This window comes from Biomphalaria glabrata, chromosome 5 (assembly GCF_947242115.1).
Source record: "Biomphalaria glabrata chromosome 5, xgBioGlab47.1, whole genome shotgun sequence".
In the NCBI taxonomy this organism is placed as follows: domain Eukaryota; kingdom Metazoa; phylum Mollusca; class Gastropoda; family Planorbidae; genus Biomphalaria; species Biomphalaria glabrata.
In genome coordinates, this window is record NC_074715.1 from 18,499,356 (window position 1) to 18,527,349 (window position 27,994).

At 34.9% G+C, this 27,994-nt stretch overlaps 1 protein-coding gene across 1 annotated transcript; it reads left to right on the plus strand.

Moving 5' to 3' along the window:
• The first annotated feature begins 1,146 nt into the window (after positions 1–1,146).
• On the plus strand, positions 1,147–27,777 carry LOC106076811 (multiple epidermal growth factor-like domains protein 10). The gene is made up of 16 exons (XM_056028858.1): positions 1,147–1,370; positions 7,163–7,297; positions 9,320–9,490; positions 10,115–10,306; positions 15,687–15,917; positions 17,631–17,864; positions 19,097–19,231; positions 20,804–20,941; positions 21,584–21,721; positions 23,038–23,172; positions 23,444–23,581; positions 24,085–24,219; positions 24,308–24,445; positions 25,717–25,851; positions 26,339–26,470; positions 26,687–27,777. Exons 1-16 carry the CDS (start codon positions 1,307–1,309, stop codon positions 26,794–26,796), a joined length of 2,361 nt encoding a protein of 786 aa, XP_055884833.1. The 5' UTR covers positions 1,147–1,306; the 3' UTR covers positions 26,797–27,777.
• The last annotated feature ends 217 nt before the right edge of the window (positions 27,778–27,994 follow it).

The following is a 27,994-nucleotide window of genomic DNA, read 5'->3' on the forward strand; positions in this document are numbered from 1 at the left end:
ATCCCATTTATTTAACAAAGCTATCGCTCTTTTCGTTTTTAATAGATAAGAATGTATCGACTTTGGGTAAACCATTTTCGCAAAACTAATTTTATTTTCGTAGCGAAAGAGAAATAACGTGAAAGGATCATTAGCTACGTTTAACATACATCTAAATCCAATCCACTAGATTATTCAAAAGCAAATGTTTTAATTTAAAAAAAAAATGGATTTAAGCCTATTAGCTATTTTTACATTGACACATTCGCTTTAGCCTACTTATTACATTATTATTTCGTTTAATTGTTTACAAAACACTCTCAGTGACTATATCGAAAGTAATGCGCAAATAAAGACCCGCGGGTCGCGGGTAACATATGTCTAGTATGTGAATAAAGTAAAGTTCTCTTTCAAACCTTGCGATCTATAGGGCAGATGATGTTAAGATCATCTGTTTCTTTGGCCAAAAGTTAACGAGCAGGATGTCCTGTGGCCAGCACAACGACCAACATCCTTTACTTTTATCAATTAAAGTCATGTAGGCTACCTGTTAGAGTTGAGTGACCCAGGGGAGCCCTAAAAATCCCGAAATTCAAAATGCTAGTCTTCACCGAGATTCGAACCCAGTATCCTAGGTTCGGAAGAGCCGCACCCCCATGACCTTATGAGATCTGTAGTTCAAGAATTGAGGATTTAGATTTGTATTTGTCAATTGAAGCTTGAGAAAATGGCAAGGAGTGAAAGTGAATCATAAACAAAAAGTTTGTTAATGGAGAACCTTCAGATGTCTTGAATGTAACTGTATGTCGTAGCTTCACTGTAAGAGATTCACCATTTCAAGTGTTAGAGTTTATTCATTTATTAATAAAGTCTTTTTGATTGTTTTGAAATCAAATAAATTATTCATATACTAACTACTTTCGAGACATTATTAAACTTTACACAATGCTTTTGAGGACAGATATGATTGGACGCCAATTACACGGCATACACTTTATGGGCCGGATTGTATAGAAATGCCCGGGCCGGTTTCGACACCTAGTCCACCCCTGCTGACACACAAATGGAATTCAAGAAAAACATCATCGCAATTTTTTTTTTTCAATTTTAGAACCGCTACTTTTTTTGTATGTACTGAATAGACTTTGGCTTGCTTCTTATGTCAAAAAGAAAATGGACTCTCCTCTCCTGTAGATCATTCTGCAACTCGTTTCATCTACAAAACTGTAAGACAGTCTTGAACGTATTTCTAGTTACATTTAGAGTTTGTGAATGACCAAATAGATTCTTGAGATAGCTAATAAACAAGTCCATTTGTGGGCTCAGAATGTTGATTTCCAAGTTTACAATTCTGTTTTCAGTGATGACAATGTTTTTCTTTTGCTCAAGCGGTAAATATGAATTTCTATTATTTTTTTTTATTTCTTGTTATTTATTTTAGTGTTATTTCTTAAGGTCTGATAGTGTTACGCTGGGCAGGGCACGTATCCCGTATGGGAGACGAACGTATGCCAAAGGCAATCCTTTTTGGTGAGCTGAAAGGTGGTCGACGTAACAGGCGCCCCACGGAAACGCTTCAAAGACCAGCTTAGGCGTCGACTTTCCTTGGCTGACATAGAAGAGAGCACCTGGTTGCATGCGGCCTCAGAACGAGACAGCTGGAGGTAACTCACGAAGGCCGCTGGATTCACATTTGAGACAAACGCAGACGGTGAAAAGAAAATCTAAATCGACCACCTGCGGTTATGCTTGCCTTGGATGTGGCAAAATATGTAGGTTACAGCTGGGGCTGCGCAGCCATACTGCATTCCTCACTGATCTTCGGACTCGAAGACATGATTATTATTATTTCTTATTTTTGTTGGGTTCTAGAAAATAATTTGGGTTTTATTTTAAATAACTTATTTGATACATGTCAAGAGACTATTTGTCACGGATGAATGTGTGTATGTATGTATAATCTATTTTTACAATCTGCGCGAATGACCGGAAGTGTGTTTTGTTGTCAGACAGAGAGTCCAGCTTGTGTGTGATATGCAGTAAAGATTATTAAAGTTTATGTGTTTGATCTGGTGGTTTAATTGTTTTATTTCGTTAACTAGAACTGAACCAGGGACACCTAGACATAGCGAGACCTAAGGTAGATTCTATCGAGTTATACGTAGATAGAGTTATATAATAGGAAAGCTGTGACACTATTTAATGTGCTCTTTCACCTTCACAAACTTGCGTTCTATAAATAGTTCTAAATAAAGCAATGCGATAGATAGGGCAGGTGATATAAACGTTTGGCCCATGGTTAACGAGAGTGTCTCGTGTCCAGCACAACGACCAACCACCTTTAATTTTCACCAACTAAAATCACTAGAGTTGGGTGGACTCAGAAATTAGAATTCTCAGTCTTTGCCAGGATTCGAACCCGGGACGACCGCTTTACCGCTCAGCCACCGGAAAAATAGAATTGTCAGCATCAAATGAAAACTTTTTAAACAGTATATATCATTTCATTCTGTCTGTCTGTCTGTCTGGTAAGATGTTCGAACATGTCTTTTATCCCATTTCCCATTCTAGGATCAAGTGGAAACTTTACACAAACATTCATTGAACCTGACAAGACATGAACCAATACAAAAAATCAATCAATCAGTTAATTAATCGTTAATGATCTCGGATCAAGTTGAAATTTTGCCTAATTTTTCATAGCCGGTTAGCCGATAACAATACACGAATCAATCCAAAAATCAACCAATTAGTTAATCAATTAGTACTAGCTAATTATTTTTGTTTTATATAGCAGAAAGGGAGCTATATCATGTAATTTGTAATGTAATGTTGCTTATTGTAACATACGACGACATTGCGTAGATCATTTGTGCGCCAGAAATATGTACGCTCAATTGACGTAAATGTGGTGAGGGCGTATGATATTAAATCTTGCTGCCCAATGTAGCGTACATAGTATGATAGACTAAAATTATTGAAGCATAAATACGAAATAAGGTTCAAATTTGAGCGTTTTATTTATACCAATTGTCATTAATCATGAGAGATATGTTTAGACTACTTAGACGTATTAGACCAGTGATAAATCAAACTGTTGATTCGGCATATGCAGACATTTTATATACATTCAAGTCTCCTTCAGTCTTTATGGATCATCACATGGTAATGAGATACATTTAGCTATGGTTATAACGATGTCGTCCACACATCAGTTCCCCCATCTCCATGCAGCTGATGTATTCAAAAGGAACGGAAAGTGCCGATACAGTAGACCCTATGAGGTCAGCGGCGTCGCAGGCTCTGCCAATGTGTAGCATTGAGTACTGCATACTACCTAAGGGTCGCTGGCTCCTGTTTTTTTTTTTTTAGATTTTTTCCTCAGGGTTGACTCTCGAAGCCTTTCCCATGATTGGGTATTGCTGCGAGGCAGCTGAGGTTTGAATTCAAAGTTTTCCTTCTCCTAGGCTGGTAGCCAGCCATGGCTGACGAACCACTCCTGCCCGAAAGTCACTGGTTAAGGCGCCAGTTAGTCGCATCCGCCCCTTCTTCTTTTAGTGAAAACAGTTACCCCATACTTAATATCTGAGCCCCATGAGAAGGCCAAGAGCTGCACTGGATGTCAGAAGCTAGTTCAGATGCATATTGTTATATCCATTACCATTTCCAACAATGGTAATCTTGCAGAACCATAATACATACAGAGAGAGAGAGGGTGGGGGGAGATAGCGAAAGAGAGAGATAGAGATATAGAGATATAGAAATAATATATATTTTTTAAAGACACTATATATTATTCTCTGTTTTCAGTTATTACGAGTTTTATTAATTTTGAAGCCCTGGAATCTGGTTTGAATTTTACATCTGACAAAGCTGATTTCGGCGGGGGTGAGGTTAAAGGGATATAATTCGCTGAGATAGAAATAATAATGTAGACTATTCTTTCGGATAATCCAAGAAAATCCTTTTCAGCCATACCAGGGCGCTCGGGTAGGAATGGTCGTTAGAGGAAACGATTAGTGCAATAGTGAAGTTAAAAAAAACCTCCGTTGGAGTGTCTAAGGGCAGAATTTATTGCGATGGCGGGCATGGAAGAAAGCCCCAACAAACATGTCACTACCCACACACCGTTCCTCGAAGGGCATATTTTTATGGCAGGCACCTTCCTTGCTGATATGGTACAGAGAAGCAAAAAGGGGGAGGGGGCGGAGAGGGTGTCCCTGTCTTCCTAGTGTACTTGGCGTTCGGCTTCTAACCCGAGCATCTTGGGATATGAGCCATCGGTAATAGGTAAGCAATAATTTACATCTGCTTGTAACTTTCCCAGACAGAAGTTTGTTCAGACAGGCAGATAGATGCAAGCTTCCTGCGGCAGGAATAGCATCCGAAATATGTAAAAAAATGTACACAGATGTCACACTAAAGATATGTTTTGTGTAATACAATATTTAGACTCCAATCCATTCGAAACTCACGTGATACAATTGATGCTGAACTATCTCCGTTTCTTTGTTTGTTGTCGTGTTTATATAGTTGGCAGCATATGCAGGTTCTTTGTGTTGCTTTACAGTGCAAGTGATTTGTTTGTGTTCAATAATCTAATTATGGGACTAGGAGAATCATCAATTATAAAAACTTTTGGTCAGGATTTTGTGATTGTACAAAGACCGCGATTACAAAGACACAAAAATCTTTTGCTTTTCGTCGATCAGATTATTAAGTTCAATTTAACTATCTGAGATAAATATTTCATAAGTAAATTATGGCTGAATCAGGTGTGAATGTATATTTTGGTTTTCTATATTTAAAAAGTTTTGTATGTGGTATTGCACAAATTGTAAGACGAATTTCCTTATGGATAGGCTTAATACAGATCATTATTATTATTATTATGGTAGAAACGAACGAGTATTCATTCTCTGGCGCTGCCATAATCGAGTTTCGTTGAAGAGAAACAAAATTCATTGTAGTCTCTTAATCAGTTTCCACTGAGGAATTTTCTGGTCATGTGGCACAGTGGTGCCCAACCTTATACGGCCTGCGGGCCATTTTAATTTCCGACACTCGTGTCGCGGGCCACATTAACGACAGATAAAAAAAGAAAAGAAATAGAGACTAAAACATTTTAAATAGTTTTATCACAATCCCGTGTATGCTGTAGATCTACTTACACCCATAAGTCAATATGTAACAATGGTTTCAGGCGTCTTGTAACTGAAAGTTTTTCTACTAAATTAAGTTTTAGTAAACATTGTGATCATACCCAGCAACTGTTTTCGCATATGTGCAAAGTTTATGAGGACATCAATGCGTAGAAATCTATTGTCTATATTGTTCGAAATTTCTCAAGCAGGGAAGTCTGGCTTTGTAAGTCAATCAGTTCCATTTGGTGTCACTCCTCAGCGGCAATAGAAATGATTTTCGAAATCTGCTGCTCTGTCATTTAGTTTTGAATTTGGATTTTCACTATCTTTCACTCATTTTGCAATTTTTATGTCAGAAAAGCTGAAAGCTACAACTGTTTGTTTTTTTTCTGGACGAGTTTATTCCATCTCTGCCAGCAATCAACTTTTTATGCTTCGTTTCTCTTCTTCAAGTGTGAGCAACTCTGTAGCCTCTATTACAGCCGACTCATTTCTTGACTTCTTGGTCAATATTTTCGCCAATCGCTAAACTCTACTCAACTTTTGACGTAACTTTCCGATTTATTCTTTGCGGCTCAAGACAACAATGCCTCAATATTTTTGTAATGGTTTGTTTTAGAATGCATTTTATGTTATTTTACTTAAAAACATAAATGTACATATCACACATATTGACTTATTATGTTTCACAAAAAAAAAAAAAAAAAAAAAAAAAAAAGATCTGTCCACTTTTCCTGAAAGTTTCAACTCCCAATTTTGTTTCTTCAACCATCCCATTACAATAATGAACCAATGTTACATGGAACGGCACCAATCGTGTTGGTGTCAGAAGAACACGAATCACAATGATGCAGAAAAGATGCGCTGTGTTATACAACATGAGATGTCAAGGACACGGCTAGCTCAAGACAGCCGTGGAACTATCCAACAACTGTTAATTCTTGTCGCCCAAAAAACAACAACTTGTGTTCTTATAGAACAAAACAACAACTTGTGTTCTTATAGAACAAAACAACAACTTGTGTTCTTATAGAACAAAACAACAACTTGTGTTCTTATAGAACAAAACAACAACTTGTGTTCTTATAGAACAAAATAATCACGTGACTACTACATGTCGAAAACTTAGAATGAAATCCATCAAAGACAAAAGTGAATCCTAAATCCTAAGATAGAAATACATTTTTCAACCTTTTTAATTTTTTTCTATTTCCTATCTTTTTGTGCCGATGTTTTGGCGGGCCGGTCTGAACTACGTCGCGGGCCGGATCTGGCCCGCGGGCCGTAGTTTGGGCATCACTGATGTGGCAGATCTGAAGCAGTACCGCCCTGTGACAGGCAACGAGAATATTCCTAGGAATGTTAAGGGTCTTGAAGGTATCTGTGAGGTCAGTTGTTATTATTCCCTCGGTTGATATATCAATGGGGTATGTTGTTATTTTGGCTGACTTCCATAAACGCGTTATCTCCATGCCTAGGTTCCTATATTTTCGTTGTTTTTCCATTTCAATTTTTCTTAAATTATGAGACAGTGGTACGCGATGTCAATAATGGTAGCGTTTTTTTTAATTGTATCAATGAACAGCAGATCAGGCGTTTTGTCGGTTTAAATAGGCCTATCCTAGTACAGCAGATGGTCCGTAGACTCGAGATCCTCATGTGTCGAGTATTTGTAATAAGGAGAAATATCCTTACGATCAAATTATGTTTCAAAGCCAAGGGTTGGTGTATTAATTTTGAAACTTGGTTATGACGACCTATTATTATTATTATTATATCCCTTTGTATACATTCATTGTCATGCAAAGATACGACTTAGGTTTACAAAACTATCTGAACCATTAGTAGCCATTTAAAAAAAGTATATATGTTAGTTGTTTTGAAGTGAATTATATATTCACATAATCTTTGAGCTAATATCTTACATGTTTTTGTATGTTCTTACACCAGTGATATGCTCTTGAAACTTAACATGGACAGACCAGAGATCCGCTTGTACAAGTTTGTTAGTCAAATAATTTAACTCTTGACGTTCACAGCGGCCTGCCCTGGTGGTTGGTTTGGTGACAAATGCCAGTATTTATGCCACTGCGACAGTTCCTGTGACAACACTGGAGAGTGTGCAGGACGAGGCCATTGTAAGAGTGGCTGGTTCGGACCCCAGTGTCAATACAGTAAGATATTAATCAGCTTTACCTCAGGACTAGAAGTTTAGATTCAAATACATTCAGAAGTCTCAAATGACCTCCCTGTCAATCTATACTATGAATGTTAGAACTAACATTGACTTAGATTAGAGTATCTACTTCATTGGGGTGTCGGGTTCAAAGTGGATCAAATGAAATTAAAAAGAGAGTTTTATAGTCGTTTATCAACTAGACAGTTCAAATGTTTTAGTTTGACAACTGGGTTTAAAAATGGCTTAGAATCTTTTGTGTGTTGGCGGCATTAGGGTTCTCTTATCATTAGATAAGTTCTGTGAGATTCATACCGACAAAGACTTCAAAAGTAAACACCAGAGTTGCAAGAATTTAAACAGAAAGAACCTTGACCTAGTTCTATGTTAAGCATTGACCTGATTCATTTACTTGTAGGTCATTGTCATAATAATATATAAATTGGCTTTTATACTCACAAATAAACAAACACACACACACACACATCTAATCAGTCACACTGATACACACAGACTAAATCAAAATATTTTTTTTTTCTTAAATTGCTCCACCTCACATAAAAAAAGACATCTTAACAAGCAAAATAAAAAACAAAAATAAAACTTTTTTTGCCAAAACAAGGCTTATATACAGGAAGAACGTATATTTATAGCCATACCTATCAATGCTGTAAAATGTATTTCCCTTTATCAATAACAAAAGAAATTAACTAATTACTAATTAATAAATAACTTGAATATTGTTTTTATTGATTCATATATTTTCTTTAGGAACAATGAATAATTATGATCTTGATCTAAGACTGAGAACTGAAAGAAATGACGTTCACAACATACAGGCAGACTGATTTGATATCAACATTTGTAATCATACTCAGACATCTTCTGTTTTCTAAATGTACCTAATCCCGCAGTAAAACAGACTTCACACAGACATAGAACAACTTCTATTTTTAAATAACTCTTCTAGTTCTTTTTCAACTAGCCTGTTTATTTTTTTTTGTTAGCGCATCAAAGATCAACATGCCAACATAATGCATCAAGCATCAACATGCTAACCTAGTGCATCAACATGCTAACCTAGTGCATCAACATGCTAACCTAGTGCATCAACATGCTAACCTAGTGCTTTGGTGAATCAAAGATAAGCATACCAACATAGTGCATCAACGATAAACATGCCAGCATAGTGCATCAACGATAAACATATCAACATAGTGCATCAACGATAAACATATCAACATAGTGCATCAACGATAAACATATCAACATAGTGCATCAACGATAAACATACCAACATAGTGCATCAACGATAAACATACCAACATAGTGCATCAACGATAAACATACCCACATAGTGCATCAACGATAAACATGCCAGCATATTGCATCAACGATAAACATATCAATATAGTGCATCAACGATAAACATACCAACATAGTGCATCAACGATAAACATACCAACATAGTGCATCAACAATAAACATATCAACATAGTGCATCAACGATAAACATACCAACATAGTGCATCAACAATAAACATACCAACATAGTGCATCAACAATAAACATACCAACATAGTGCATCAACAATAAACATACCAACATAGTGCATCAACAATAAACATACCAACATAGTGCATCAACGATAAACATACTAACATAGTGCATCAACGATAAACATATCAACATAGTGCATCAACGATAAACATACTAACATAGTGCATCAACGATAAACATACCAACATAGTGCATCAAAGATCAGCATGTTAGCATAGAGAATCAAACTGCTAACCTAAAGCATCAGAATGCAGAGTGCATCACTTGTTAACATGCTAGCCTAGTACATCAAAATGTAAACATTATATCAAAATGCTTACATAGTATATTGACTAGCACAGTGCATATGTTACATAACGTGGGCAGAGCTTGTGTTTATTTATGAGTTAAGTTTCCTCTATTGCCTCCTTCGCATGAAATAAATGTATCGCCTTGTTTGTATTTTTTTTTAAATTCACAGATGACCTAGCAACAGATGCCACTGTCACGGGTCAGCCTCCCTTGTATTCCAACTGGTTAACAGACAGAGATGATTTTTTATGTAACACGAACCCAGAGTTTCAGACAATAACCTTCACATGGAAACAATCCAACCCAGTGACCTGGTTCAGATTAGTAACTTACGACTTATGTAAGTAGTAGATCTAGATCTCGTCTCGTGTATAGCATTTTCTCAAAAAATATGTCACGCTGACTTATTGAAAAAAAAAAACACAACAAAACTAACCTATATGTACTTCACGATCTAACCAACAAAAGTCTAATCCAACAAGAGAAAAAAGCACGAAACTATCAAGATGTAAAGAAATTGTTGTGAATGTTTTTTCTTAAAGAGATATATGTTTCAGAAAGCATGTATGCATATCTTTAGAAGTATGATTGATGTATAGATCGTAAACGACAACGTATTTATAATTATTCTACAGTTCAAAATTATTCTTTTTTATTTAAAGGTGGAAATTTAAAAAAAAAAATCAACTTTACAAAGTGTACAAAAAACACAAACACACGCATTGGTTTCCCACAAAGATGTTCTTAGTTTTTGTTGTTATTTTTAGCGGCCCTCGTAAAAGGAAAATCCGCTATTAGGTTTGTGCAAAATATCTGTCTGTCCGACTTCACACTCAGATCTCAAAATACAAATCATATCTTGAATATTCCTTGCAAATAGGCGGATCCAATACGGAGCCGACGTAGGCAGCCTCTGAGTTTATGTGATAACACTAACTCTCTTTGTAATCTTGTTTCTTACTAGCATTGTTACTTAGTCTGAAAGTGAGCTTCAAGAATGTGAGCCAGTCCAGCCTCCAAGAACTGCCTTGTGACCATCAACAAGTGATTGTCTCAGGGGACAGAACTATCGACATCTCTTGTGACCTGAAGGTGACAGTGCAGCATATGATTTTGAGAAATGTTAAATCGTTATGCTCGGTCTACATCAGTGGAGGTGAGTTACATCCTTGGACTAAGTTTCAATTGTACATGTTAGTAGTCACACAATTAAATACTACAGATTCAGCAAGACTATAACAAAGGCGAAGGGTCGGAAGTTATGCCTAACAAAAGTTAGTGCTATTATACAAATAACAAGCTAGGATTTATTCAATGTACAAGACCGTTTATTTTGTTCATACCAGTGGCGTAGCTAAGGCTGTGGATGGGTGGCAAATTTGAAAGTCCCCACGAATCCGCACTTTTGGGGGCCCCCAAATAAGTTTCCATTTTTTTTTCATTAAATATTACGCCACTGGCCTGTAATCTCGTTATTCAATTTGTTATATAAGTTAGTGACCCTTTTGAATCTATTCCATATTTTAAACGTATATATTTATTAAGTAAATTATCTCATGTTATGATTTTGAATGCAGTGGCGTAACTAAGGGGGGGGGGAGAATTTAAAAATCCCCACCTGGTTGGGGCCCCAAATGGGTGTCCGAAATTTATTTGTAAATACATAAATTAATATATTTGATTGACAAATAGTGTCAACGGGTGTCTTTTTTTCAACAGTTATGGATTAAATTTAGCACTAAGACTAAACCTAGATCTATCTAGGTCTATCAGTACGTTGACTTTGATGACATTTTACAAATATTTTTTCCCACAGAGATCAAATGTTTTTTTTTAAAGTTAGTTTTACATTTTAAACTTTGTTGCCACGAATAAAACTGCATGATATACAGCGAACTCCAGGTATCTTTTTACCCTTACTAATAGTAGATCTAAATGGCGAGAATTATATGGCTACACTAATTAACCTTGAAGCAAAATTTACAGAATCAAGTATAACAGATTCAAAAGTTATTCTTAATAATGCTAGAATTGTCCATTATTCGGGTTTGGCGTCTATAATTTCAGAATTAAACTTCACACTGAGTTATTACCCCTTTATTCATCTTTCCTCATTCCAATGGAAACTCTCTTTTTATTTCCATCTAATCCTTTTGCTTTCGCACAAAACATAAACAAAAATAATGACGTAATATCATATAATATTAGCACATCCTTCCCTTTGAAGTTATTATCACACCCTTCCTTTTAAAATTCTTAAGAGTGATATCTACTAGCAGGGCAGGCCCTAGCATTTGCGGGGCCCTATGCAAAACGGATCTACTAGCAGGGCCGGCCCTAGCATTTGCGGGGCCCTATGCGAAACGGATCGCGCGGGGCCTAGTCTGGGTAGGGATAAGCATAATGTCAAAATTATTTTTTTTGAATTAGAAAATAGGCCTACTTTCGTCTTTGCAATAAATTTTTATCAAATGAAAGCTCGCAATGACACTTTTTAGTTATTGCCTCCCCAAAATGTCAATTTCGTCTATTCTTCAGGAGATTTGAATACATTTTGCCTTTCCATGAGATTTCCTGGAGGCCCTGGAAAATCAAAAGGGGGCGAAAACCGTGTTATTTTATATACGTTATAATGGTTTCATTTAATAATGTACACTTGGAATTAGCGCGGTGCCTATGAAAGCGCGGCGCCAACTGCGACCGCATAGGCTGCAGTGGCCTAAGGCCGGCTCTGTCTACTAGGAACTTTAACAATTCGTCCACTTCTGGTTGTCTTGACTGGCACAACAAGTTCTCTAGACGTTGGTCTATAACTGTCTGTTTCGTTTGTTGCAACAGTTTGCAGTTCATTGTCTTCATCGGTATCATAGTACCCAGAGATGTCTTCATCGAAACTCTTATTCAAGAAGCGTTGATTTCTTCTGTATGTTTTTCCGTTTGTCTTTATGATGTAAGATCTGGGTGCTGAATGTTTTTTTTATGACAACTGCTTTCTGCAATGTTTGACCTAGACGAACTCTCCGACAGAATAATCTTTAGGTAGTCTTGCTTTTGCATCGTATTTCACTTTGCTTTTCATCTGTCGTTCGTTGAGTAATGTCTCTGCATTTTGAGCTACCGATGGTTTCAATAGTTTGTGATAAGTTGGAATGATTCCCTGAGTCTTCTACTCGTCAGCAGTTGTGATGGTGAATAGGGCAGTCCACTTATCGGAGTATTTCTATACTCGAGCATAACGAGATATGGATCTTTTCCACTTTTGTATGCTCTGAATCCTTTTGCTTTCACACAAAACATAAACAACCAACAATGACGTAATATCATATAATATTAGCACAGAAACTTCTTCATACAGTGGAAAATTATGAATTTTTTTTTGCCTATCTTGAATTCTGGTCAAAGCTCCTGCGCCCAATTAATATAGTTCGGAAGAAGCTTCAAAAGTCTGGACTGCATATACGGAAAGCTGCTAAAGAAATTAGTACCCTTTCATGCTTTCTGCAAAATGATGAGAAACTGACAAAAACCCAATCCATCGAAAATGCAAAAGAAGGTACTGAATAATATGGATTCCCTGTAATCAAAACAACCAGAAGAAAGAAAAGACTTGATGGGAAGTTGAGTTCTGATGTAGGACTGTCAATAGAACTGCAATTCAAACGTGTTGCGACAGAAGTGCTGGACAGATTTCATATGGAGATGAAGGGCAGATTCCAAAAGCTGGAAAGAAAATGGATACCTTTGGGTTTCTTCTTGAACCAAGACACCTGTTAGATGAAGACACTGTGCTACTTTTCCTGTTTGTATGATGAAATAAATGGAAAATCGCTTTTTCAATGATGTCATTGATGCACGAGCACTTTTCATTAACAAACCAGTAATACAATCACCAATAGACATATTGAGGAAACAGGCTTCATATAGGAATTACGTGTGCTCAAACTTTGCAACCTCCTCCGAATACCGCTAACTCAGGCCACTTCCATTACGTCATGTGAGAGATCATTCTCAAAGCTCAAGTTCATCAAAAACTATTTCAGGAGCACAATGACGCAAGAAAGGCTTATCATGGTTTTAATGTCAGGGAAGTCAAAAATACTAGAAAGTATCGATGTAGTTGATGTTATAGATTTCTTTGCTGCACAGAATGCACGACGTGAAGCGATATCAATTGAGATTTGTCACTTGTGCATTATTTAACTCATAAACAACGGTATTATTCATTGAAAGAGTCTTGATGATTACTTTTTATTAAGTTTACTGATATACTGAGCCAATTTGATTTGGGGCTTATTCATTTTTGCGACATTATCTCATGTCATATGTCGAATGTCAAAATGCAAGGGGCCCCCAAAGAGGTCAATCCCCCCGGGCCCCAAATCCCTAGTTACGCCCCTGTTTGAATGTCAAAATTCAAAGGCCCCAAAAGAGACCAAGCCCCACCCTAGGCCCCAAATTCCTAGCTACGCCACTGGTCAATGTTAGGGGACCTGGTCATTTTTTTAATGTCTCAAAATAAATGTATCGAAATGAAAAGTCCTATGGTAAGTTCCGGCGTTACCAGACGTCCGGCACAAGGTGGACACGTCTTAGTTTTTGCTATTATGACCTTCGTCCTGCACTCATGTGCCTAAATCATGGAGATGTCCTGCTGTCAATCTTTTGTTCATTACTATTGCATTTTATAAATCAATCGAATTCCGTGTTTCAAATGTACTTATATAAAGGATAAAGATGACAATTTTATTATAATCATTATTATTATTATTATGACAACTTCCTTCACGATCACTAGATCGTATATTGTGGTATGTTCGAACGGAATCAGTTTCTCGGAGCTCCTTAAGATCAGATTTTTTAATATTTTGTTTTGCATTCTCAAATATAATACTAACGCTCATGTCGCTGATAACTGTACAGTAGACAAAACGAAGTACTGTTAGAAACATTTCTGTTGTAGCCAACGTGTAATCTGAAGTGAATGTCGATCTTGGGGCGACGGGTGTGTGTTGGAACACATCCTGAACTAAAGGGAGAAGTCGCTTCGTTTGAGAACTATGCTACTTAATATCTACTTGGTTTACACATTACAATTAACAAACATGTATGATTAAATACATTGTGAGCAAAGTTTTATACTTTTTAAAAATCTTTACAAAGCCTATATCAACTCTGTCTGTCTGTCTGTCTCGTTAAAAATGTGTACACATTATTTCTCCTATAACCATTCTCGAATCAGATTGAAACTTCGCACAAGTATTCAATGGCATAGATAAGACATGAATTAATAACTAAAAAAAAGTAACCAGTTTGAGAATTAATTACTGGTAATTAATTATTTTGTTTGATATTGACTAAGGGAAATAACTTGTACATTATTGATAGATATGGTTTTACTGGCGGAGTTCTTCCCCTTTAGATAAGCATTTTTTAAATATTTTTTTTTATATATACATTTTTTTTTCTTTTTTTATTGACCTCTTTTTTTTTTGTTAAGCCTTTGACCTTGTTTGTATCCCCCTGTGAGTGGGAATGTGCTTTGGTCTTGCCCAATCAAAACATTCATCAGGATATTTCAACAGTTTTCTGAGTCATTGTCTAGTGTAAGACAGGTCTCATCTTTGATTGTATATGCCAAATGTTCAGATTTCGATTTTAATTAAGATCAGATAAAATTAAGATATTTTGGTCCAAACAAATGGAAATTTAGTTTTACTTAAGTTGCCAATTTCAGGTTTACTGCGATGAAAGTGACGATATAGATGCAAATACGAACAACACACAAACTCAAAATAAACACAAAATAGTTAATTTAAAAAAAAAAAACTCTCTAAGGAGAATATCCGCGACAAATGCTTCCATTTATATGTCAATACTTCTAGAATACGCTCCCATTTGAATTAACATTAATTGATTAATACATTGGTTTTTTTTAATTCATCCATGTATTGTCATCGATTATAAATAATATCCAAAATGTCAACTTGATCCAAGACTAAGTGTGGGAGCAATAGCGTGTACAAAGATTTGTAACAGAGACAAGACAGAGTTGTTAGACCTATCAGCTTTGTAAACAGACACACACAAAAACATACAGATCGGATCTTATGTACTTTTCATTGGCGACAAATCACATTGAAATACCCTGACCGGACCAGGAATACAATGATCCTTTGCTATAATGGGGAGAAGTCGACCACTTCATGCAGATCAGATCTATGTGGTGTGATGGGTGAACATTGTTAATTGAGGGGTTTTAAATTTTTTTGTTGTTTAATGTTTTGGACAGTCATCTCTCATGAAATAGTTCTTCAAAGAAATGACTTTGTTTAGAGATATAAAATGTTTACATTAAAACCACCTAGAGGTCGTGAGTAAAATAGTCTTACATTATGTATATCATTTAATGAAATAAAGAATAACATATTAGCGATAATATACCTCTGTGGAAAATGTATCTTTCAAATTGGAGTTGGAATGTCTGTTAAAATATGTGCTTAGGATATAACACTTTGCTTTTATCTCTATTAAAACAGGTCGAAACTTTGCAATTAAAATGCAAACGAGTCAAAGCAGCACCTACACTGAAATGGGCATACGCTTTGAGTCATGGAAAGCCGTGGATGGCGACACACACCAAATGTTCAACAACAAAAGCTGTACTCATACGAATAACAACGACCACGCACCACACTGGACATTGACATTTGACCACCCCATAGTGGCTAAAACCTTCTATTTGTACAACAGACAGGAACCTTCTGATTGTTGGTGTCCTCGTGTTTCTCTTTGTAGCCTGTTCATCTGCAACTAATATATTGTTTCTCTTTGTAGTCTGTACATCTGCAACTAATATATTGTTTCTCTTTGTAGCCTGTACATCTGAAACTAATATATTGTTTCTCTTTGTAGTCTGTACATCTGCAACTAATATATTGTTTCTCTTTGTAGCCTGTACATCTGCAACTAGTATATTGTTTCTCTTTGTAGTCTGTACATCTGCAACTAATATATTGTTTCTCTTTGTAGTCTGTACATCTGCAACTAGTATATTGTTTCTCTTTGTAGCCTGTACATCTGCAACTAATATATTGTTCCTCTTTGTAGTCTGTACATCTGCAACTAATATATTGTTTCTCTTTGTAGTCTGTACATCTGCAACTAATATATTGTTTCTCTTTGTAGTCTGTACATCTGCAACTAATATATTGTTTCTCTTTGTAGTCTGTACATCTGCAACTAATATATTGTTCCTCTTTGTAGTCTGTACATCTGAAACTAATATATTGTTTCTCTTTGTAGCATGTACATCTGCAACTAATATATTGTTTTGTTTGCTTCTATACATTTTGGTCCCCCCCTCCCCTTCAGAAATAAATCACGTGTTAGCTCAAAGCTCTTACAGGGCGGAAAGGGGGTGACGGCGATAGGGAATCGAACTCGCGACTATCGAAACGACTGTCCGACGAGCATACCACGTGACCAGTCAGCCATTTCAAACTAGGTAGCCTAGTACTTGTTTCTCTTTGTAGTCTGTACATCTGCAACTAATATATTGTTTCTCTTTGTAGGATGTACATCTGCAACTAATATATTGTTTCTCTTTGTAGTCTGTACATCTGCAACTAATATATTGTTCCTCTTTGTAGTCTGTACATCTGCAACTAATATATTGTTCCTCTTTGTAGTCTGTACATCTGAAACCAATATATTGTTTCTCTTTGTAGCATGTACATCTGCAACTAATATATTGTTTTGTTTGCTTCTATACATTTGGTCCCCCCCTCCCCTTCAGAAATAAATCACGTGTTAGCTCAAAGCTCTTACAGGGCGGAAAGGGGGTGACGGCGATAGGGAATCGAACTCGCGACTATCGAAACGACTGTCCGACGAGCATACCACGTGACCAGTCAGCCATTTCAAACTAGGTAGCCACCAATATTTCTTATAAATCTCCAGGTAACTAGTTTCTTTCAAAGATGTAAAATGATTTAGTTAAATATGTAAGTTATCTCAACTTAATTTGTTACCTACTTAATTCCATTAATCTGAAAGAAGTAAATACATTCGCATAAGACTATGGTTATATGTGAAAAGTAATTTTTTTTCATAAAAATTTGTAAAAAGTAACTTAATTCTCAATAATATTTTTAATTATGTTATTCTGGTAGTTGCTAGCGTGTAGAAGTAAGAATTCATTTGAGCAATTTAGTCCGAAATACATGTAGTCATTTACTACTGTACCTAATCAGACAAGAAACAACTTTCAGTTAATGGTAAAAAACAGCAGGCAGGTTGCTAAGTTAAATATGAACATAGTTGGCTGTAGAAATGAGATAAAATTATTTATTGGACCGCTAGATCTGAAATCAACTAGTAAACTTTTAGTGAAACAAATGTATGAATATACACAAGGAATATATACCATCAGCTTCTTTTCAAAATTCAGATCATACTGATATCATTCCAATATATTTCAGATACTGGACACGAAATCTTACCTTATAGATTGAAGAACTTTCTCTTAGTGACTAAAAATGAGCTACATCAGGTGATCCTTAACTACAAAGATCCATTAAGTACTGCGCAATCGATCTATAGGGTAATATATATAAGAAACCAGCCAATTGTTGAAGTCCAAATTTCTGCCACAATCATCAATAGTATAGATACAACACCAATTTTAACTCTTTGTGAAGTGGAGATCTATGGAGGTAACTTTGGGCTCCTCTTTTGTTTTCTTTTCATTGCTTTAGGGGCTCATTCAGGGTTGAAGATTATTACATCATACCCCAAACTCCCCCCAACCCTTACTTCAAGATGGCATCAGGCATGGTTCAAACCCAGGCCATTGAGACGACAGTTTAGAGCGCATACTGCATTTTCAATTTGAACTTTCAGAGATCCTTGAATTTAATGTGTATCTGGAATTATTAGCTACTGAATGAGCAGATTCCAGTAAAACATTGCTTGGAAAACGTAAGGATATATGTACAAAATTACAACGCAAGTAATCACATGTAGATCTTAGCAAGTAATCACATGTAGGTCTTAGCAAGTAATCACATGTAGATCTTAACAAGTAATCACATGTAGATCTTAGCAAGTAATCACATGTAGGTCTTAACAAGTAATCACATGTAGATCTTAGCAAGTAATCACATGTAGATCTTAGCAAGTAATCACATGTAGGTCTTAGCAAGTAATCACATGTAGATCTTAGCAAGTAATCACATGTAGGTCTTAGCAAGTAATCACATGTAGATCTTAGCAAGTAATCACATGTAGATCTTAGCAAGTAATCACATGTAGGTCTTAGCAAGTAATCACATGTAGGTCTTAGCAAGTAATCACATGTAGATCTTAGCAAGTAATCACATGTAGATCTTAACAAGTAATCACATGTAGATCTTACATGTAGATCTTAGCAAGTAATCACATGTAGATCTTAGCAAGTAATCACATGTAGATCTTAGCAAGTAATCACATGTAGGTCTTAGCAAGTAATCACATGTAGATCTTAGCAAGTAATCACATGTAGATCTTAGCAAGTAATCACATGCAGATCCCAGCAAGTAATCACATGTAGATCTTAGCAAGAAATGATCAGTAAATCCTAGGAATAAAATTTATTGAAAAAAATGTAAAGTATATTTGTCAGACCAAGTGATCTATAGAATATACTTTCCATTGATAAAATAGATCCTAATTTATTGGGGATTTTCGAGATATATTTTGAAATAGAGTATTTAGAGTCGGCAAAACTTGTGTGGAGCCCAACGGTAAAACAGTAAATCTGCTCTTTGTTTATACATGAAATATTTGTTTTAGTTGTCTTTGACATTTCAAACAAAATAACATATAAATCGATCTGTCTATTTGTGTGTGTGTGTGTGTTTGTTTTATAGACATTATTTAATTATAAATCTTTATCTTCTTTTTGAAGAATGCCCATTTGGAACCTGGGGTCTAGCGTGCGACAAAGCCTGTCCAGCAGAATGTTCTGATTGGTGTCACCAAGGTGATGGATCCTGTAACACTGTCTGTGTGGGTCAAAGCGACCCTCCTCTCTGTACAAAAAGTAAGAATTATACAATAAGAAAAGATAGAAACGAAACAAATTGTTTTTTCGATTTATATACTGTTCGTTTACCTTGAAACTGTTAACAATAGAAAAAAGCAAACAAACAACAAAAAGGTGTAATTGTATTAATTAGTTTGGATCAGTTATGTCAACGTGATTGACTTACACATAAAAAAAATCTGTGCGGTTAGAAATATTTTTTACCAATTATTTTAGTTTAGCCTTCTCAATGTGCTATGATCCTATCACTTGTCTGAACCAGTTGTGAAAGGGGAGGGAAGAAGAGGGTAACTTTGTGAATGTTTGCGTGATCATTTTTTTAATGCATAAGAAAAATTTCATACAGGTCTCGAGTCCTCAAGGGGACTAATTCAACGTATACCACCACATCTGTCAAGTACGATTTCTTTCATTTGTTCAAGGTACCAAACAAAATCATTAATTACCATTAGTTAATTAACTAATTGGTTATTTCTTTTTATTGATTCTTGTTTTGTCAGGTAAAAGAAATAATTGTGCAAAATATCAGCTTGATCTGAGATTGTGTACGGGAGAAATAATGTGTATAAACTTTTTTCCAAACAGACAGAGTTGATATAAGCTTTGTAAAATGTTTCTATAAAACTCACTCATTGTTAACACAAACGTAAAACGTGATTATCGCTTTAATTGATAATGAATTCGCTCTTTTGATTCATGATTCAAAGTAAAATTTAGCAAAAAGTAGATCTACCTTTGAGTCCATTAGATCTACCTCGGATTACTCGATTTTTTTTATAGTTCCAGATAGAAATATACTTTTGATACATGTGAAATATTGTTAAATCTTTATTCCATAAATGTATTTTTGATGTCTGTATTTAGCCCGATATATACATAATTGTTTCTATTTTTCTAATCCCCTTTTTTTTATTTTCGCTTTTTGGCTTGAATTAATTTATTCCGTTGTAAACAGGAATAGGTGTTGAAGAGAAATTGTTATGGCTAATAGATTTTTTTTCTTCTGAAATATATTATGACCTACTGCTCGATACATTATGGCAGAACTCTGTAAACACCGTACTCGAAACAGCACATCCAAATATTCGATGCATCATGGCCTAATACTCGATACGTCATATCCTAATATTCGATACTTACTATTCGGTATAATTTTCTTCCAGTCTCGTTATTGAGCCTTCCACTCTTTACATTGAGAAGCTATCCTTTGAGAGGTGCCATACTTTTTTTTTGTTTAAACATCTTCACTGACAGCGTTCTCCACTTCAATATGCTGTTAGCATGTAGACCATATGGGCTTCCCAAACCTTTCCTTTAATAGGACACTTCCTACATTTTGTATATTTAGCGGGACACTTTACTTAGTTGTTAGAGAGATATCACTCGTTAATTATTCCAGTAGTTCGTGGAACACATAATCAGGCCTCTGGGAAACACTTCCCTTGCATATCAATGCCCTGTCAGCATTGGCCAAGTAAACAATGCATATTGCATCAGCAATAGTCCAATACCTACACATGTAGAGACTAAAAAAACAAGTTACATGCTCATTTTGTTTTGGCTAATCAGACTGTGTGAGCACCAAGTGGGGTTTGAACTGCGCTTCTAGCTGTAGTGACCACTGTGTCGATCAACTCTGTCACAGACTTACAGGTGAATGCAGTCAAGGTTGTCATGGTTACGAAGATCCTCCTCTTTGTACCCAAGGTGGGTTTCTGTTATAGCTATAACATCGTTGAATTGTTATAGAGCCAAGCAGCATCTAACTTTAGAGATCTAATATAGTTGAAATGTTATAGAGACAAGAGACATCTACCTAAATAGATCTAGCATTGTTGAAATGTTGTATAGTCAAGTGACATCTGACGTTTGATCTGGGATCTTATATAAATTAAGCCTAAACCAAATATACTTTGAGCTGGCACGAATCTGTGCCCACAATAAGAAAAAAATATTTAGATGACAGAGGTGGTAAGGACATTTATCAATCTAGAAAAAAAAGGAGATACAATGAAATCTAACAGTAAATCAAGAAATCCATACAATTTCTTTTAAATTTGGTTCTTCTATGTTGTCAACAGGTGATTAAATGTCGCAAGTCAAAAACTAAAGTAAAAAAAATTAATCTTTTAGTTAAAGTTCAAGCACATGGTAGCATGGATGGTCAGTTAAGTGGATAATGTGTCACGCTAATATCGTGGACTTGATCCTGCACTAGCTCATTTTGTTTTCTCTTTATTTTTTTTTTAGATAAAAAATGAAGCTCTGGTTTGCTATAGTATTTGAACATAAAGTAAGAATTAATTTCAAAGCATTTTAAAAAGTAAATGTTATTTGTTTTTCTTTCAGCTTGTCACCCTGGCTACTGGGGTGAGAATTGCACACAGCCATGTAGCCCTCATTGTGACCAGGTAATATGTAATGGACAAACCAAAGAATGTTTAAATGGATGTAAAGAAGGATTTCAGTTGCCAGATTGTACACTTCGTACGTATTACTGACCTTAATTAATTAATATATATTATATAGTAGAGTCACTATTGAGGAGCAGGCATGTTTGCGGAACAGCTCGTGGAAATTATTTAAAATCTACTTTATTTTGAAATTTTCTGCTAAACTACTGTAACGGTAATGCGCTTGGTCCATTTCTCTACATTTCCAATATAAGGGTTTTCCTTTCACAGCAGAAAATTAATTTTGACTCCAGGGTAAAGTTGACAGGTGTGGAATCGTCCATTATTTTTCACGTACCAGGAGAACCGCATAGGCCATGGCTTAAGGCTTTTTAAAAATGATAATGACCCATCACCTGCATGATACACATATTTTTCGGTTTATAAATGGATGAGGAAAAGCTTCATTTCATAGCTATCCACCAGGAATTCAATAAAAAAAAAAATTAGGAGGTGTTTATCCTGTTTTTACCTTTTTAAAGATAGTCACAATTGTGGAACACTATAGATGTTATTTCTTTGACCTGCGCATTTACTATCATTTAGCTTAATATTTACATAGTGATTTAGATATCCGAATTTAAATATGAGTTTGTATTAGTATACATAAATTTAAAAACATTTAGAGAATAATATAATATATAATTTATGATTACCATACGTCCAACAAAAAGAAGACAAATCATAATACCATATATATATAAATGAAAAGGCAGATAAGCTATCAAAGGCAGGCTCATCTATGGAACAACCAGATAGACCTGTTAACTACCTCACCCTAAGGTCAACAATCACAAAGAGGAGTGGCTCAACCAATGGGCATCAGGAAACACAGGCAGAGCCATGTACAGAGAAATGACTACGCCTAACAAACTGGACAGTATTAACTTCCTCCCCCGCAAAGAACAATCTACAATCTTCCAACTAAGAACAGGACACACACCACTATTAAATTACCACCTGAACAAAATAAACTCCACACAACTACCCCTTTGCAGACACTGCGCCCACCCCTTTGAAACCGTAAACCATATCCTCTTTGAATGCCCCTCCCTAATCCACCTTAGGCAGACCCTACTTCCACTACAGCCTTTCAACCATTACGGAGCAAAAAATTTAAAACTAAAAGTAGCTGCAAACTGTTCCGCAATAGTGACTCTGCTCTATATATTATAATAACTTTTGATTTCTACCTTTATTCACGGTCCAGACCAGTAAAAAAAAAAAATAAATAGCACAGTCCTAAATGAACATGTTCAAATAATGGCAGCTGTCACAGAAAAAAATATAAATATGTAAAACAAGAACAAACAAATGTTGATTTAAACAAAATATGTACATTTGTGGCAGAATGTCCCGAAGGATTCCATGGCAAGAACTGCTCGAATATCTGTCCATTTCATTGTGTTAATGGTCTGTGTGACCCAGTAACAGGATACTGTCGCTCTTGTAGCCCTGGATTCCAAGGACACTTCTGTGATCAAGGTGATTACCGAATTACTATGTAAAATGAAGTGTATTTTGTTTATCTTAGTTTTTTTTTAAAATTAATTCAACCAAGTCAAAGAACTTACAAGTTTTAAACAGATAAAGATAAGTTGAAAAGTTACTTAAATTAATAATAATGAATCTGTAGGTACAATCATAACAATGTTGATCAATTAATTTTGATCTTTAATCTATCAAATGAAAAAGATATTAATGTGGAAGCTTTGGTACATTATTCTGTTTCCTGTCTTTTTGGTTTTCTGTTCAGAATGCAATGTAGGCTTCTGGGGAGACAACTGTTCTCAGTTATGTAGCAACCACTGTGATCAGTTAAAATGTAATGGACAAACTGGTGAATGTTTACATGGTTGCCAGGAAGGATATCAACTGCCAAGCTGTACTACAAGTAATTCTATAACACATTTATTATTATTATTTTTGAATTATTTTATTTTCAATATTGGGCTTTATTACGCGAAAGCTTTAAGAATCGCTTTTCTTCAAAAAGATAAAATATATATCTAACAAGGGAGGTCACTGAACAAGGACCACTGGAACTCCTAATGAAATGTAGCAAACACTGTTAGCTTTTTCACTAACAAAAATAACTTTCTAATTATAATTTGAAATAAAAGTTTAAAAAGGCTTATTATACAAGGTAAGATTAATCATTAAATGTACAACTTTTGATTGTCTAGCAATTGTCAACTCGTGAACACACTATTAGCAAAAACAAAAAGCGACAGAATTTAAACAGCTGCGTTGTGTTCATAGAGCTCAGGGCTCTCCAGTGGATATAAGGATCTTGAATATTATTTAAAAACAACAACGGCTGCAAATCTAAATTGTGAATGTTTTGTATTTGACAAATACATGTATTTACACTTTCATGATCAACTCACATTTCAGGTTGCCAGCAAGGCTTCTTTGGGAAAAACTGTTCCAGTAAATGCTCCTCAAACTGTACTGAAACTCAGTGTGATCCACTGACTGGGGTCTGTTTATCTTGCCATCCAGGAGTACAGGGGCACTTTTGTGATCAAGGTGATTGGGTTATAAAAAATAAATGTATTCTTTCTACATTAATGAGCTATTTTGAAATTTATTGTGCAGTTATTTTTTCTATATTTAGAATGTAATCCAGGATTTTGGGGAGACAACTGTAAACTTAAATGCAGCAATCATTGTTACCAGGTGATATGTGACGGGCAAACCGGTGAATGTAAACAAGGCTGCCAGGAAGGATACCAGCTGCCAGATTGTACCACAGGTATGAAAGTCAAATTATTTTGTACTAAACTTTTTTTTTTCACTTTATAAGACTTATAGCTGTGATAGAAACAATTTTCCTTTCTATGATAAGTATCTATCAATTCTTATTACAATTTATTATTTTTAACTTGACAATGTCTTTTTAAAGATTTTATTTATTTAATTTGATATTCTTAATACAAAGAAAAACAAGAAAAACTTAAAATATAAATTAAAAATAAAAAAGCTTATATGAATAGTTGTTGTATCAATTAGTTTAAAACAGTCAATTAATTAATTGTAATAGATCTAGACCAACAATACTAAATCAGTTCGATTAGAAATATTTTTACAAATTATTATTGTTTAACGTAATTTCATGCTTTTAGCTTTCTCTTGTTAAGGCTTCCACGCGGTGTTGATGCTTGGCAATATGTCTAGTGTAGATCTGACTGGAAGTAACGCTGAACTCAACTACTTCAGTAACACTGGCTCTTCAAAAAAATTATTCAGCTTTTAAACTATATGATGTTAAGCTTGATGCTAGTGTTGTGGTGTGAATACAATTATCTAATTCTAAATACTAGGTATAGTGTGGTTAAGGATGAGAGAAATGGTGAAATAGCAACAAGAAAATTATTATACCATTCCACCATAGTAAAGGTATGATGATGGGATATCCCGGGAATATATTTGCATATATATATATATATATATATATATATATATATATATATATATATATATATATATATATATATATATATATATATATATATGCAAGTTTAAATGCATAAGATCATTTGTTTTTTTATACAAAAGTAAAAAGAAAATGTTAATAACAAGCTTCAAATGTATTGACTGTCCCCCAATAAGTCAGTCTTCTCTTTATATTTTCTACCAAGTTAAAAGTAGAAGGTTTGCTGAACACTTGAAAAAACGGAAGACAAAATAAAATTTTATTTTTCAATGATCTCCCCTGTTTTATTTACTCCTCTGAGTAGAGACACGAAACATCTAGAGCCAACGAAACATCTAGAGCCAACGTTTCAAAACAAATTGTGTATAGTTTCTGCAACCTTGACATTTCATTATGTAACAATACGTAATACAGCACAAAGAAAAGTAGCCTGCCTCTAATGTGTCAGATTTACAGTTGATCAGTGTATCTCATTTTATCACTTAGGAGGCCTCATTCACATTCATAGCACAACAAGTACCTTTTTATTGAACTAGCTCTACATATTGAGACTATTTGAGACTGCTGCTAATTTGTATTATTTCTAACAGTATGCTTAGACAATGTCTATGGAAGAAACTGTTCACTCAGTTGTTCCAATCATTGTGTTGATGCCAAATGTAATGGAATTACTGGTCTATGTTTTGAATGTCTTCCTGGATTTCTTGGAGGCTTTTGTGAACAAGGTATTTTCATTGAAATAATCTTGTATAGTGTTTGGCTAGTGGCATAGGAGAACTAATAATTGTTTAAATATAATTTTATTTTATAGTTTTAACATCAAAATTATTTTATTTATTATTTTTTAAGCAATTTTTCTTTTCTTCAGTGATAAACAAGTTAAAAAATCAACATAAAACATTAAATATAATTTATACGTTATATAATTGTCTGAAATAAAATATGTAATTTACGTCACAGCCATAAAAATATAGACCTTTAAAACTAAAGAAATCTATAAAGTACATTCGTTACCAGAAATGTACGAAATCTGTTATTCTGTAGAATGCTTAAAACATATCTAAATTTGATTGCTTAATTTTTTTTAAAAAAGCTTTAGGATTTACCTTTCAAAAAATACATCCTAAAGTTAGGTGTGGATCTAGCACTAAATATGTTCATGTTTGACTTGTGTGACAACATAAAACAAAAACTTGACAATGCTATTTCCAGACTGCCCACCTAAATTCTATGGTCAAGACTGTGTTAAGAAGTGCAATGACTCCTGTGTAGACCAGTTATGTCATCCCCAGACTGGAGATTGTTTCAATTGTTTTATTGGCAAAGGTGGACCTCAGTGTGATGGTAAGATGGACTTCAATAAGACTCAATTTATCTTTTTCTAAACACAAAAGCCAACTTATCTTGTTTGACAAAATTGATCTTATTTTCTCTAAATAAGTATTTTCTAAAATAGTAACTATGATGAAAAATAATACCTCTGTATGTTTGTATTTATTATTCATTGTTTAAAATAGCTATACATCAGTTAAAACTTTGTTGCACTTATTTTGTTTACAGACTGTCCACTAGGAACTTATGGGGACAATTGTGCCTTGAACTGTAGCTCTATTTGTAAACTTGGAACTGGATGTGATCCAATGTATGGAACTTGTTTTGAAGGGAACTAATTCTAACTAGATCTAAAAACTTACAGTTATGTACATTTCAATAAACCTAGCTATAGATTCGTCAAACTAATATCTAGTATTATACTCGACTCTATATACAAATATCTAATACTATACTAGACTCTATATACTAATATAAAATATTTATTTTGAATGCTATATTGTATATTTATAATGAAATACAACTGCTATTTCTTATCACGGTAATCATTTTATCAATTTATATTCAAATGTTCAACATAAAGTACAGGAACGAAATGCATCAAGAAATCCTTTCAGATAATGGACGTAGACATTCATAACATTGTTATCTCTAACAATGCCATCCTAAATGGTGTGCATTTTATAATTCCTCAACACTTGGGTGGTGTCAGAGCATTCTAAATCTCATGGTTCAAAATCTCAGTCTTCACCAGAATTGAAAATCAGAAGCCCCTCAGTTCGGAAGTCAAGTGCTCTAACAGTCCTACACAACTCTAGAGCGTACCTGACATATGTTGGGAAAGTAAAGACAATTGGTTGTTCTCACCAAAAAAAAAAAGTTCCCCCTTCAAGACTTTGCGATCTATATGGCAGATGATGTTAAGGCCAACAGTTAACGAGCAGGGTGTCAAGTGGCCAGCACAACAATCAACTGTCTTTAATTTCCCCAAAGTTAAATCAGGTACCAATAATGGACTCAAAAATCCTTAAAAATCCCAAAATTCAATATCCCAGTCTTCATTGAGATTCAAACTCAGGTTCGAAGCCAGGCGCTTAACCACTCAGCCACTGTGTCCCCCACCAAAGAAACAAATGAGGTAAAGAATAATCTGCCCCCATTATTGCAAGGTCTGAAAGAGCTACCTTTACCTTTTATGAAATGAACAGTGAAAGATTTGAAATGACTTGCACAATGGCAATCATTTTGTGTGTGGACTGCTTGCATTGTGTAAAATACGAGGTGGACATGTTTGAGAAATAAACAACTTTAGGAACTCGTGTATTGTGTACTGTGTATTGCATTTAATTTGTCAGCTTTTAACTTTTTTTTAAATTAAATTTTTATATTAATTTTTAAGCTCAATAGACGTTAACAGATTACTCTCGGACCAAATATTCCTAGTTTAAACTGTTTTCGTGTTAACTATTTAAAACTAAAATTAAATTAAAAATTTAAAAAAAAGTCATCCAAATAACATTAATACTAATGAAAACA

Excerpts from the sequence above, each read along its gene's own strand:
- LOC106076811 (XM_056028858.1), top strand. The coding sequence starts at position 1,307 with ATGTTGATTTCCAAGTTTACAATTCTGTTTTCAGTGATGACAATGTTT. Across the intron at positions 24,220-24,307 it reads GGGGCACTTTTGTGATCAAG|AATGTAATCCAGGATTTTGG; the intron begins GTGATTGGGTTA and ends TTCTATATTTAG. Across the intron at positions 25,852-26,338 it reads TGGAGGCTTTTGTGAACAAG|ACTGCCCACCTAAATTCTAT; the intron begins GTATTTTCATTG and ends TGCTATTTCCAG.